At 43.0% G+C, this 13,770-nt stretch overlaps 2 protein-coding genes across 3 annotated transcripts in view; one reads left to right on the forward strand and one right to left on the reverse strand.

Moving 5' to 3' along the window:
• gng12b (guanine nucleotide binding protein (G protein), gamma 12b) overlaps positions 1-5,155 on the forward strand; it is a 70,659-nt gene extending 65,504 nt beyond the window's left edge. For both annotated transcript variants that reach the window (XM_021604442.3, XM_036978451.2), the window contains exon 4: positions 2,081-5,155. In XM_021604442.3, coding sequence (XP_021460117.1) covers positions 2,081-2,206 — 126 coding nt within the window. In that variant the 3' untranslated portion in view covers positions 2,207-5,155. The remainder of the gene's footprint in view (positions 1-2,080) is intronic.
• Positions 5,156-10,563: 5,408 nt separating this feature from the next.
• gadd45ab (growth arrest and DNA damage inducible alpha b) lies at positions 10,564-13,672 on the reverse strand. The gene is made up of 4 exons (XM_021604443.3): positions 13,473-13,672; positions 13,076-13,177; positions 12,656-12,869; positions 10,564-11,458 (listed from the first exon to the last, which is right to left on the reverse strand). Exons 1-4 carry the CDS (start codon positions 13,520-13,522, stop codon positions 11,348-11,350), a joined length of 477 nt encoding a protein of 158 aa, XP_021460118.1. The 5' UTR covers positions 13,523-13,672; the 3' UTR covers positions 10,564-11,347.
• Between the last annotated feature and the right edge of the window lie 98 nt (positions 13,673-13,770).

Raw genomic sequence — 13,770 nt, forward strand, 5'->3', positions numbered from 1 at the left:
GCTGTAATCGCAGCAAAAGGTGGTGCTACAAAGTATTAACTTAAGGGGGCTGAATAATTTTGCACGCCCAATTTTTCAGTTTTTGATTTGTTAAAAAAGTTTGAAATATCCAATAAATGTCGTTCCACTTCATTATTGTGTCCCACTTGTTGTTGATTCTTCACAAAAAAATACAGTTTTATATCTTTATGTTTGAAGCCTGAAATGTGGCAAAAGGTCGCAAAGTTCAAGGGGGCCGAATACTTTCGCAAGGCACTGTATAAACACCTAGATAGTAAACAACCCCATAAACCTACAAAACCCCTAGACAGTACAAAAAAAACTATGTCACACCCTGACCTAACCAAAACAATAAAGAAAACAAAGAATACTAAGGTCAGGGCATGACAGCAATGTAAGGCAGGTGGTTAGAGCGTTGGACTAGTTAACCGTAAGGTTGCAAGATTGAATCCCCGAGCTGACAAGGTAAACATCTGTCGTTCTACCCCTGAACAAGGCAGTTAACCCACCGTTCCTACGCCGTCATTGAAAATAAGAATGTGTTCTTAACTGACTTGCCTAGATAAATAAAGGTGTAAAAAAGAATCGGTGTCCAAAAATACAGATTTCCGATTGTTATGAAAACTTGAAATCGGCCCTAATTAATCAGCCATTCCGATTAATCGGTCGACCTCTAGTTTTAGGTGACAAGCCAAATTTCTTCAGCCTCCTGAGGTTGAAGAGGCACTGTTGTGCCTTCTTCACCTCACTGTCTATGTGGGTGGACCATTTCAGTTTGTCAGTGATATGTACGCAGAGGAACTTAAAACTTTCCACGTTCTCCACTGCTGTCCTGTTGATTTGGATAGGGGGGTGCTCCCTCTGCTGTTTCCTGGAGTCCACGATTATCTCCTTTGTTTTGTTGACGTTGAGTGAGAGGTTATTTTCTTGACACACTCCGAGAGCCCTGACCTCCTCCCTGTAGGCTGTCTCGTAGTTGTTGGTAATCAAGCCTACTCTGTTGTGTCGTCTGCAAACTTGATGATTGAGTTGGAGGAGTGCATGGCCACGTAGTCATGGGTGAACAGGGAGTACAGGGCTGAGCACGCACCCTTGTGGGGCCCCAGTGTTGAGGATCAGCGAAGTGGAGATGTTGTTTCCTACCTTCACCACCTGGGGGTGACCTGTCAGGCAGTCCAGAACCCAATTACGCAGGGTGGGGTTGAGACCCAGGGCCTCAAGCTTAATGATGAGCTTGGAGGGTACTATGGTGTTGAATGCTGAGCTATAGTCAATGAGCAGCATTCTTACATAGGAATTCTTCTTGTCCAGGTGGGATAGGGAAATGTGCAGTGGGATGGCGATTGCATTGTCTGTGGACCTATTGGGGTGGTAAGCAAATTGAAGTGGGTGTAAGGTGATAGGTAAGGTGGAGGTAATATGATCCTTGACTAGTCTCTCAAAGCACTTCATGATGACAGAAGTGAGTGCTATCGCCCCGATAGTAATTTAGTTCAGTTATCTTTGCATTCTTGGGTACAGGAACAATGGTTGCCATCTTGAAGCATGTGGGGACAGCAGACTGGGATAGGGAGAGATTGAATATGTCTGTAAACACACCAGCCAGCTGGTCTGCGCATGCTCTGAGGACGCGGCTAGAGATGTCATCTGGGCCGGCAGCCTTGCGAGGGTTAACACATTTAAATGTCTTACTCACGTCGGCCACGGAGAAGGTGAGCCCACAGTCCCACAGTCCTTGGTAGCGGGCCGCGTTGGTGGCACTGTATTTTCCTCAAAGTGGGCAAAGAAAGTGTGTAGTTTATCTGGAAGCAAGAAATCGGTGTCCGTGATGTGGCTGGTTTTCCTTTTATAGTCCGTGATTGTCTGTAGACTCTGCAGACTCTAGACTCTAGATTGCTTCACAATAAGTAGTAAGCAAGTGTATATTTCCACTACATAATGTGTTGAGGATCGATTTAGGGTAGTCAGTCTTTACTAAGGATGTGCATCTCTCAGGGACACAAACTACATTCCTTGGTGAGCCACCTCACTGTTTCTTTGTGTTCATCATAGTAACGTGCTGTATGATTCTCTCCCGTAGGTGTCCAAGGCCTCAGCAGACCTGATGCACTATTGTGGAGAACATGCTAAATACGACCCTCTACTCATGGGCATCCCAGCCTCTGAAAACCCCTTCAAAGACAAGAAGCCGTGCACTATATTATAGTAGCGGGACAGCTGAAATCTCTTTGCTTTTTTATTTGTATATTATTTTATAGAGAGAAATATGACATTATTACCGGTACACTATTTGCCTTAAGGCCAGCCCAGCCCCACTCCCCCTATTTCCTTGTGCTTTCGGTTGATTCCCAAATGTTATCCTAGGGCCCATAGGGCTCTGGTAAAATAATTGTGCACTATATAGGGCATAGGGTGTCGTTTTTGGACTCTTATAAACAAGTGCCATTTTGGTAGGATCAGAATCATTGGTGTGCTCTCTCTTTATCAGATACAACTAAGACCAAATAGCACCATGAGACAAAATGTAACAGGTCATTGGTGACCCAGAAACAATGTTTTAGTTTAGTTCAATCCGTCATGAATGAATGAAAGCTCATTCTGAGGCTCCTCTCAACAGAGACTGGTGTTCTTTCAGATTGTTATCTCATGTTATGCAGACTAAATACTTGGTTTGAACTAGGGGTTCCCAACTCTGTAATGTTCACATCAGCCAGAGCATAAATAATGCCAATGGCCCTGAAGTATAAAGCATTGCACTTGCACCACACTCTAGTTAAACCTTTCAGCTCCTGATTGCGTCATCAGTCCCCACACAGTAGCTTCTTTGAGAAACAATCAGTCTAGTTTGTATATTACTGATAAGCCTGTAATAACCCCATTATGTAAATCACCCAGTCCCATGACACAGGAGGACTCTAAAACCAGTGCTGATGGGCTGGTAAGCTATGTCTGTGTCCCAAATGGCACCCTATTCCCTATAGAGTGAACCACTTTTGATCAGAGCCCTATGGGCCCTGGTTAAAATGTGTGCTCTAAAGGGAAAAGGGTGCCATTTGGGACTCAATCTGTGAATGTCCCGTCACAACAGGAGAGGGTGCCTGTCGTTTTGTATGGCTTGCAGCAATAGCCTCACGAACTGGCAGGTTTAACCAGCATTGTTTTGTTTCTGCAAAGATGTCAGAGATCGTTTCATTTTCAGGTGGGGGTAGATTCGAACTATCCCACTTCTATGTCTTTTGTGATGAAAGAATGACTCTTTAAACTTTAAAGACTCATTTTTATCTCTTGTGAATTTACCATGCCTTTGCCTTAGAAACCAAACTTTGTGACTTTGCATAGTTGTCTTACTTGTATGTGGTACAGTAGATAGGTAATATAGCAGCAATATGAAGTGTTGCAGATACCTTTTAACCCTTTAAATTATTTTACTATGCCTTACATTGATGTAAAAGTTGTTGTTCCATAATGATGTCTCTATTTGGCTGAAGGAGAAGAAGTTAAGATCACAATCACGTCTATCCAATGTACAGATGTAGGATCGTAATTTGATCACCCTGTTGTTGCAGGACATTTCCTGCACAGCAAACTTTCAGTGTATTTGAGGTTTTAAAAAGGGTTCTAAAGTTTGTCATTTCCACTTTAAAATGTCAGATTGGATTTGCCCTAACTAAAAATGTATCAAAAATGTCCATTAACTATAATCCACATAATGATTCACATTTCCTGTTGCTGCAGGATTATTTTCCTGCTGTGAAAAACTGTTATTAAGACGCTACATCTGTACCAGCACCAGAGGAAACTGGGTGCTAATCTGTTTGTGCTATCGTGCCAACTCCTTAACACATTGTAGTGGCAAACAAAGATAAAAACTGTCTTGACAAGGACATCAATGGAGTAAGCAAGAGCACAGACATATCTGGTACCAGGCTAGAAATGTAAAGGTTTTCTGATTTGTATTTTATTGCCAGTGCTTTTAAAGTGATTCACTGTAATAACTTTTTATTGATAGATGTATGACTTCTATTCTGACAGGGATTCTGTGATCCATCGTGAAATTTGTGACAACTGTTATTATGATCTCTTCTTGAGTGTGAACATTCCTTGTTTACAATAGCTGCTCCATTGTCTTCTTTTCAACTCTCTGAATGGTCATGCGTTGAATAATAATTGTTATTGTGTGTTTGGGAGAATGTATTTTTTTTGTCTGTGCACGTGACTGTCACAGGCAACTCGGAGACCATGGTCGTGTTCATTAGGGCGGACAATAGCAAAACCGAAAACTAAAACAATTAGACAAGTTCAGGTAGTACATACCTGGTTCGCTTCGTTTTCTACCAAATGAACATGACCCAGCTTAACCAGCCAGGGCCTTAGTATTAAAGTAGTCTCGTTTCGACATTTCACCACTACTTTTTAGCCACACTCTTCAAACAACACTATACTAATACTGTGAATAACTGAATCAATACATCCGCAGTGGATGAATGGAGCACATCTTTGAAGTGCTTGTCTGTCAGTATCATTATTGGCAATACAATAAGTTGCTCTTATACCAGTGGGTTAAAGCCTATAATTACTATAGACTGCTATATATAGAGACAGATGGCAGCACCAACTGAAACGTCCCCTCATAGTAGGCTATTTGCCTCCATATTCTGTGTAATCTTGTCAACCTACAATTGAAAATCTCATGTCAAATACTATTTACATTAAGTAGTCTGTCCACAAGAGATTATATTCGGTGTGGCTTTGAAAGCTCGCTTAAAGTTGTGTGTTCCTGTATGATGTGTTTCTGCACTTGCTTCTTCTCGCTGTTATGTCACTGCATATACATTTACAATGAAAGGCCAATGCTATTTTGATGCATGTGTTGCATTGATTTTTGCCAACTTAATAATTCATGTTGCAAATGGATTTTACAGTTTTAAAGAAAAACTTGTTTATTTTTCTCTGTGACACATACTGGATGCTACTTTGGTCTCTAGTATGTACTGTCTATGTGGATATATTTCCTATTTCAAGTGATTACAATTGTATTCCCACTCTTGCCTTCTTAAATTTAGTAGATCTTAATGAATGTATTTAAATACACAATTTTAATAATTTAGTAGTGATTTGTAAATGCATCTGGCACAATAAAAAGTGTGTAGAAAATAATACTTGTTTTTCAATGATTATCAGATACATTTGAACAAGTGGAGAGGATAGATTGTTGAATTGTCACAACCACTAATAGACTAGCTAGTGCCACGTCAGTGAGTCACCTGGCTGTAAACATTCCCATTTTGCTCTGATTTCTGCCATATTTTGTCCTACTGTCTGCCCCAATGTCCAGACAGGTCTGGTTGTTATGTGACGATCCCTCTGCTTCAGTGGCCTTTCTCTCTCTCTGTCTCTCTGTCTGTCAGTCTCTCTTTCTCTCTCTCAGGGTCTGATGTTACAGGCAAAAACCAGGTAAGGCCCTATATGTTGGCTCACATTGATGTATTGGCCACTCTCCCCTCTGATATTAGATGGCACTGGGCTTTGTGGAGATTCTCTGTGATTGTGTTACCTGTCTGCTCGACAGAAAAAGTATTTGTTTGCACTACCCACTACCTTACAACTTCCTTTCTGTACTCGACCTGGTTAAAGATATGCTTGTGTTAAGTATATTTCATCTGCCCCCTGATACTTACTTCAGATATGCATATTTGCACAGATCAGGATCTTTATGAAATGAGTCTGTTCTGTTGGCATTGCCGTTAAGCCTACAGATCCATGGTAAAAACCTACGGAAACTGTGTATTCAAATCAAATCAAATCAAATTTTATTTGTCACATACACATGGTTAGCAGATGTTAATGCGAGTGTAGCGAAATGCTTGTGCTTCTAGTTCCGACAATGCAGTAATAACAAGTAATCTAACTAACAATTCCAAAACTACTGTCTTGTACACAGTGTAAGGGGATAAAGAATATGTACATAAGGATATATGAATGAGTGATGGTACAGAGCAGCATAGGCAAGATACAGTAGATGGTATCGAGTACAGTATATACATATGAGATGAGTATGTAAACAAAGTGGCATAGTTAAAGTGGCTAGTGATACATGTATTACATAAGAATACAGTCGATGATATAGAGTACAGTATATACGTATGCATATGAGATGAATAATGTAGGGTAAGTAACATTATATAAGGTAGCATTGTTTAAAGTGGCTAGTGATATATTTACATCATTTCCCATCGATTCCCATTATTAAAGTGGCTGGAGTTGAGTCAGTGTCAGTGTGTTGGCAGCAGCCACTCAATGTTAGTGGTGGCTGTTTAACAGTCTGATGGCCTTGAGATAGAAGCTGTTTTTCAGTCTCTCGGTCCCAGCTTTGATGCACCTGTACTGACCTCGCCTTCTGGATGATAGCGGGGTGAACAGGCAGTGGCTCGGGTGGTTGATGTCCTTGATGATCTTTATGGCCTTCCTGTGACATCGGGTGGTGTAGGTGTCCTGGAGGGCAGGTAGTTTGCCCCCGGTGATGCGTTGTGCAGACCTCACTACCCTCTGGAGAGCCTTACGGTTGAGGGCGGAGCAGTTGCCGTACCAGGCGGTGATACAGCCCGACAGGATGCTCTCGATTGTGCATCTGTAGAAGTTTGTGAGTGCTTTTGGTGACAAGCCGAATTTCTTCAGCCTCCTGAGGTTGAAGAGGCGCTGCTGCGCCTTCTTCACAATGCTGTCTGTGTGAGTGGACCAATTCAGTTTGTCTGTGATGTGTATGCCGAGGAACTTAAAACTTGCTACCCTCTCCACTACTGTTCCATCGATGTGGATAGGGGGGTGTTCCCTCTGCTGTTTCCTGAAGTCCACAATCATCTCCTTAGTTTTGTTGACGTTGAGTGTGAGGTTATTTTCCCGACACCACACTCCGAGGGCCCTCACCTCCTCCCTGTAGGCCGTCTCGTCGTTGTTGGTAATCAAGCCTACCACTGTTGTGTCGTCCGCAAACTTGATGATTGAGTTGGAGGCGTGCGTGGCCACGCAGTCGTGGGTGAACAGGGAGTACAGGAGAGGGCTCAGAACGCACCCTTGTGGGGCCCCAGTGTTGAGGATCAGCGGGGAGGAGATGTTGTTGCCTACCCGCACCACCTGGGGGCGGCCCGTCAGGAAGTCCAGTACCCAGTAGCACAGGGCGGGGTCGAGACCCAGGGTCTCAAGCTTGATGACGAGCTTGGAGGGTACTATGGTGTTGAATGCCGAGCTGTAGTCGATGAACAGCATTCTCACATAGGTATTCCTCTTGTCCAGATGGGTTAGGGCAGTGTGCAGTGTGGTTGAGATTGCATCGTCTGTGGACCTATTTGGGCGGTAAGCAAATTGGAGTGGGTCTAGGGTGTCAGGTAGGGTGGAGGTGATATGGTCCTTGACTAGTCTCTCAAAGCACTTCATGATGACGGATGTGAGTGCTACGGGGCGGTAGTCGTTTAGCTCAGTTACCTTAGCTTTCTTGGGAACAGGAACAATGGTGGCCCTCTTGAAGCATGTGGGAACACTAGACTGGTATAGGGATTGATTGAATATGTCCGTAAACACACCGGCCAGCTGGTCTGCACATGCTCTGAGGGCGCGGCTGGGGATGCCGTCTGGGCCTGCAGCCTTGCGAGGGTTAACACGTTTAAATGTCTTACTCACCTCGGCTGCAGTGAAGGAGAGACCGCATGTTTTCGTTGCAGGCCGTGTCAGTGGCACTGTATTGTCCTCAAAGCGGGCAAAAAAGTTATTTAGTCTGCCTGGGAGCAGGACATCCTGGTCCGTGACTGGGCTGGATTTCTTCCTGTAGTCCGTCATTGACTGTAGACCCTGCCACATGCCTCTTGTGTCTGAGCCGTTGAATTGAGATTCTACTTTGTCTCTGTACTGACGCTTAGCTTGTTTGATAGCCTTGCGGAGGGAATAGCTGCACTGTTTGTATTCAGTCATGTTACCAGACACCTTGCCCTGATTAAAAGCAGTGGTTCGCGCTTTCAGTTTCACGCGAATGCTGCCATCAATCCACGGTTTCTGGTTAGGGAATGTTTTAATCGTTGCTATGGGAACGACATCTTCAACGCACGTTCTAATGAACTCGCACACCGAATCAGCGTATTCGTCAATGTTGTTGTCTGACGCAATACGAAACATGTCCCAGTCCACGTGATGGAAGCAGTCTTGGAGTGTGGAGTCAGCTTGGTCGGACCAGCGTTGGACAGACCTCAGCGTGGGAGCCTCTTGTTTTAGTTTCTGTCTGTAGGCAGGGATCAACAAAATGGAGTCGTGGTCAGCTTTTCCGAAAGGGGGGCGGGGCAGGGCCTTATATGCGTCGCAGAAGTTAGAGTAACAATGATCCAAGGTCTTTCCACCCCTGGTTGCGCAATCGACATGCTGATAAAATTTAGGGAGTCTTGTTTTCAGATTAGCTTTGTTAAAATCCCCAGCTACAATGAATGCAGCCTCCGGATAAATGGTTTCCAGTTTGCAAAGAGTCAAATAAAGTTCATTCAGAGCCGTCTGCTTGGGGGGGGATATATACGGCTGACTATTCAGAGTTCATCAGAGTAATGTCCCTGTGTTCTGTTCATAAGTTATGCTTGCTCCTCCTAGTTGCATTCCTGTCATTTGTGTCATGTGTGTTTAGTTTGACTGGTGGTGCCCCCAGCCTAGCAATTCTTCCATGACTCTTGTGAAATTCAGAGGAGTGAGGTTGCAGTGTACTGACCTTCTCCTAACCTCCAATCCACACTGTTTCACCCACAGGACTGAAGTTCCATTCCTGACCTGCAGTTCATTTGGACCTTTATGGTTTTATAGTTTGTTCCTATATCCACTAAAACCACTAGATTTCTACCTCGGGAGAAGGTAGTAGCCCACTTGCAACTTTCCTCTATTCTCACTCACTCCAGGTCAAATCAGCATAGCATTCTACTGCTTAGAGTTGATCTGATGACTGGCGATGTGGGCTCACACCCATGTCTCCCATGCAAAGACAGCTATGGTGACTTGCCCTGAAACATACAATGCTGTGAAAGAAATGTGTGGTTATTGCCCCCGGAAAGGTTGGGAAAGCTAAATGACAAAAATGTATAATTGAATGCTCCGTTGTGTTATTAAGATGCCACAGGAGTACAGCCACATTGCAGGTCATCATGCTGACGTGACATTAGGTGGTTTGTGGTTAACAGCCTGCACTGCTTGTGTTGCCTTCTAATTTGTAACACTATTATTACTATCAGTGCGTCACTGTGAGTGTGATTGCCTCACCTCCATTCATAGGGTCTATTTATAGCCATGATGAAATCAGTGGTCAGTAGTACCCCCACTGTGAGGGTGTGAACATTGTTTCATCAGCTGCTCTTTGAGGGCTTTGTCCCCCTGCTTTTCTCTGCTGCACACACACACAATCACTTCTGGTGTCCCCTGAGTGTGCTGGTTAGTAATATATATTTTCTTTCCTCTCTGGCTATTTTTGTCCCTGCCAGGTGTGTTTGAACAGAGGGTGTTTCTGTGTTCGAACAGAGAGCCTCGGTGACAGCAAGGGTTGTCATGGTGATCACACAAACACCCTGATGCTGTTCATCACACAAGGAAACTAACTATATGTATGTGGAAATTCTCCTTCTCCCTCCTGTGTGACGTTTTTAATTAAAACATGTTGATGTGAATGCAGGGTGTGGAACTGTTGTTACATGGACTTTGTGTCCTTGGGTGTAAATAACCAACACTGTAGTGTTTACCATTGGTGTCAATGGAGTGATGTATTGTTGAGACATGGTGTATGTTACATACTAAATACACGCAAAACTAAGTACTAGCTTTTTGCACCCGGTTAAACAGTGCACCTTTCTTTACTCAGCTGAATATGAAAGATCACTTGAAAGTGTTGCATTCCATTCCCCTGAACTGAGGCTTGCAGTTAACACCTACAGCTGAGAAGAAAAACACTACCTACGAGCAATGACATAAGATGCTGCTGCTGGAATTGTGCTGAATTATCTAGTGACCTCAGTGAATTATCTAGTGACCTCGGTGAATTATCTAGTGATCTCAGTGAATTATCTAGTGACCTCAGTGAATTATCTAGCGACCTCTGTGAATTATCTAGTGACCTCAGTGAATTATCTAGCGACCTCGGTGAATTATCTAGCGACCTCTGTGAATTATCTAGCGACCTCTGTGAATTATCTAGCGACCTCAGTGAATTATCTAGCGACCTCTGTGAATTATCTAGCGACCTCGTGAATTACCTAGCGACCTCGGTGAATTATCTAGCGACCTCTGCGAATTATCTAGCGACCTCTGTGAATTATCTAGCGACCTCTGTGAATTATCTAGCGACCTCTGTGAATTATCTAGCGACCTCGGTGAAAAGCCTCTTTGACCAAGCTTGGTGCAAACAGAATCCTTGTTCAGTGCCCGTTTTCCACTGCCTTGACAGAGATGCATTATTAGTCCTGTGAGTGATGTTGCTGACAGGTGAATCAAAAACCTGCAGAATGATACCCATAACTCACTGCATTAATTCCAAACAAGCAAAACAATTAAATGTTTAGTTCAGTTCTGTTTATTTCTCTACAAAGGTAGCTGTTGATGAACATTGCAACATAAATACAATTCATTAAATTAACGCAAACATATTAATTAAAATAAAACAACAAGTTAATGTTTAAGACAATACATTGCCTTGTCCTGACAATATCTTCCCTTTTTTTATTTAAATAATTCTCAAAACAACAATTCAGAGATGATCAACATCATATAAATTACAGTTGAGATTTGTCCACTTTCCTTGAGGCATTATCCAACCTGTAGTTCAGACTACTCCAGTCCATTTCAGTAAAATCCTGTCCTTTTAAATTGAGTCCGGTCAATTCCTTGTAGTCAGTTGTCTGATCCTCCAGTAGATTCCAATCCCCTGTTGCCTGGTGTTCTCTGCTCTGCTCACCACCACCTGTGTCTAGTGTGTTCTGCTGTGTGTGCTCACATGATTCCGCTTCCTGTAATGGCTCTTCCCAGCAAGGAGGGCACAGTCATACCAATGACCAACCGTTGCCTTGTAATTACAGTCATCATTGTTACCATGGCAGTCTTGGAACCTAGAATGCTGAATCACTCTTCCTCAGCCGAAACCTCTGCATTAAAATCCACACTGATCCAGCAAATTTTGTTGGAGTTGGAGATTTTCTTGTTATTTTTGGGGAGATTTCCTGGTCCTCTATCTCCCTCTGGCAGAATCAAGGTTGTTCATGAGAGGTCCAACAAAGGGGTTATTACACAGATCTAGTGCAGTGTGCGATGTTTCCATATAAAGTGCACAACATGGGTAGAGTCATCAGTCAGGTAGGTTGATAATGGGGACCCACTGGTCCAGGATTCGACTGTCTCTACAGAAGAGATTCACTTTGCTCAGAGCTGGGTCCTTCCATGTGGTCAACTGGGGGTTCTGTGAAGAGGAAGGGAAAACACAGTCAGGCTAATGCTGCTTTCTAAAAACGTATGCATTCAAATACAGACCTAATAAATGTGTACAACAACCGTAATCAGTTAGGCCTAAGGTTACCATAACTAACTACTTACACAGTTAATCAGCACACATCTACTGCTGTGCTTTCTAAATGTATTCATCAAATATAGGGATAAAAAGTGATTTCTAATAACCATAATAAAATAAGGGTTATCTGCAACTGGTGTGGTTACAGTAACAAGTAGAGCCAGTTTGCTACAGCAGGAAAACTATTCCTGCAGCAACAGGAAATGTCAAGTATTATGTGGATTATAATTGACAGACATTTTTGTAGGGGTTGATACAAGGGGAAATCAAGTCTGACATTTCTAAGTAGAAATGACAAAACTTCAGAAGCCTTTTTAAACCTCAAATACATTACAAGTTTTACATTTCTTGAATTGCAGGAAGGTTCTGCAACAGGGGAATCAAATTAAGATCCTATATGATCTGTATGGCCTGCTAGTGTGCTTCATAGATCAGATTACTACTAAGGAAGTGTATGAGCAGTGCATAAAAATGTCTCCATGCTGACTTCTGCATTCTAAGAATCGCTCTGCAAACATGCAATCATTCATCGTCTTTCTCCTATGAGCTCAGCTTCATTTCCTGGAATGTGTGTTTGAAGAAATACTAGTGGCCCACAGGAAGAACAGCTAGAGTACACATCGCTCTGCCAACTCAGCCAACAAATGTATAGATTACATCCCAAATGGCACCCTATTCCTATGCCATTTGTACGCAGTCCCAGTAACTGGAGTCAGATCACTTGGAGTACTGCAGCCAGCGTAAGCTACGTCAGACCACTACGCAACCCACATCACTACAGATCAGGTGGCTGCAGTCAACTGGATTAGATTTAAAAGAGCAGAGCAATGAATGAGGACATAAAACTACTAGACCAGATGTTGTAGCCATTAAAATCGAATATTTGTATGCATCTAGGATTTTGATTCTGTATTCAAAGCTCTTGACCTGCAAATATTTAGCATCCACAAAAAAAAATGTAATAACCTAGCTGGCATAATGTGCATAAAGTGCCACACCTGCAGAGACCCCAGCTGAGTAAATGATATACAAGTCTAGCACTGTTTAGTGCAGGGATATGGGGAGTATGAACAATGTAATGACACATACAGTAACTAGTACACAGTGCATGTCCATTGGCTCTCCTCCTGGCTTCACTCCTCCAAGGATCTCAGCGAGGCGCCTCATGTTGCTGACCCGCAGGATGTTGATGTCGTTCTCACAGCAGAACGCCTGGATAAGTGTGAAGTGGATCTGGAGGGCCACGTCTTCTACCTGTTCCTCGTCCGTCGCCAGGAGGCACAACACCACATTATCCGGGTCACTGATGATTTAAATGACAACACAATTTGTTAAACAAGCAGAATATATTAATTTAGTTGCCAGAATGTTTATTACAGTTTCATTGCGTAAGAATTTATTGAAACATAATGTACTTCACTCCTTGCATTTAGTTATTTCAGAATGGATTTATTACTAGCTAATAACGTTATAATATTGCTGAATGTGCGTCATTTGCTATCTACTTACACATTGAGTGACTTGGCTGCCTCGTATACCCCGACAGTAATGCAACCCTGAGGTAACGCGGAGCTGAGAACCTCCTCCAGTGCTTTAGCCACCGAATCCATCCTGAGGTTGCACAACAACAAACAAGCATATTGATGGTGGGTGATACATGGACCAAAAAACTAAGTATCGATATTTAGTCAGCATGCAACATTATAGAAAGTATATAACTACCTATCTAGCCAACTGCATAGCTAACTAGGTTAGCTTAGACATGCTCAGCCAAGCGCTCGTGCATACCGGGACATTGACATCACATAGCTGCTATTACTGGATTGCTTGCCAAATGACGTACATTTAGCTGACAATTGAAGCTTTCATTACATACAAGTTGCAAAAAATAATCTCAGCTAGCTACCTTTCTGTAGAGTTTTCTCCGCTGGTTTCCTCAAAAGTCATATTGCACATTAGAAAATATCCACGTTGAAGGCAGGATATCCACAGATGGTCGCTCTCCACGTCCCAGTTAAATTCGCGACCTCGTGTCTGCTCTTTTTCTCATATTTCCCCACAGTTCACTGTGGAAGTTGAAGTTCGAGCGCCTCATATTTGCATATCAAACCCCATTGGTCACACGCTAATTTTCACGGTGTTTCAAGTGAATGAGGAGCGCCCCCCAAGGTATCAATCAGTACACATATGTAACTTCCTTGGTA

This window comes from Oncorhynchus mykiss, chromosome 5 (assembly GCF_057628025.1).
Source record: "Oncorhynchus mykiss isolate SJ-2025 chromosome 5, ASM5762802v1, whole genome shotgun sequence".
Taxonomy (NCBI): domain Eukaryota; kingdom Metazoa; phylum Chordata; class Actinopteri; order Salmoniformes; family Salmonidae; genus Oncorhynchus; species Oncorhynchus mykiss.

Bases quoted from the DNA above. Each gene is read 5' to 3' on its own strand.
- gadd45ab (XM_021604443.3), bottom strand. From the start codon at position 13,522: ATGTGCAATATGACTTTTGAGGAAACCAGCGGAGAAAACTCTACAGAA. The intron at 12,870-13,075 runs GTAAGTAGATAG...TTAAATCATCAG, and splicing joins GCAGCCAAGTCACTCAATGT to TGACCCGGATAATGTGGTGT. The intron at 11,459-12,655 runs GTATGTGTCATT...TCCTCTTCACAG, and splicing joins TGCACTGTGTACTAGTTACT to AACCCCCAGTTGACCACATG.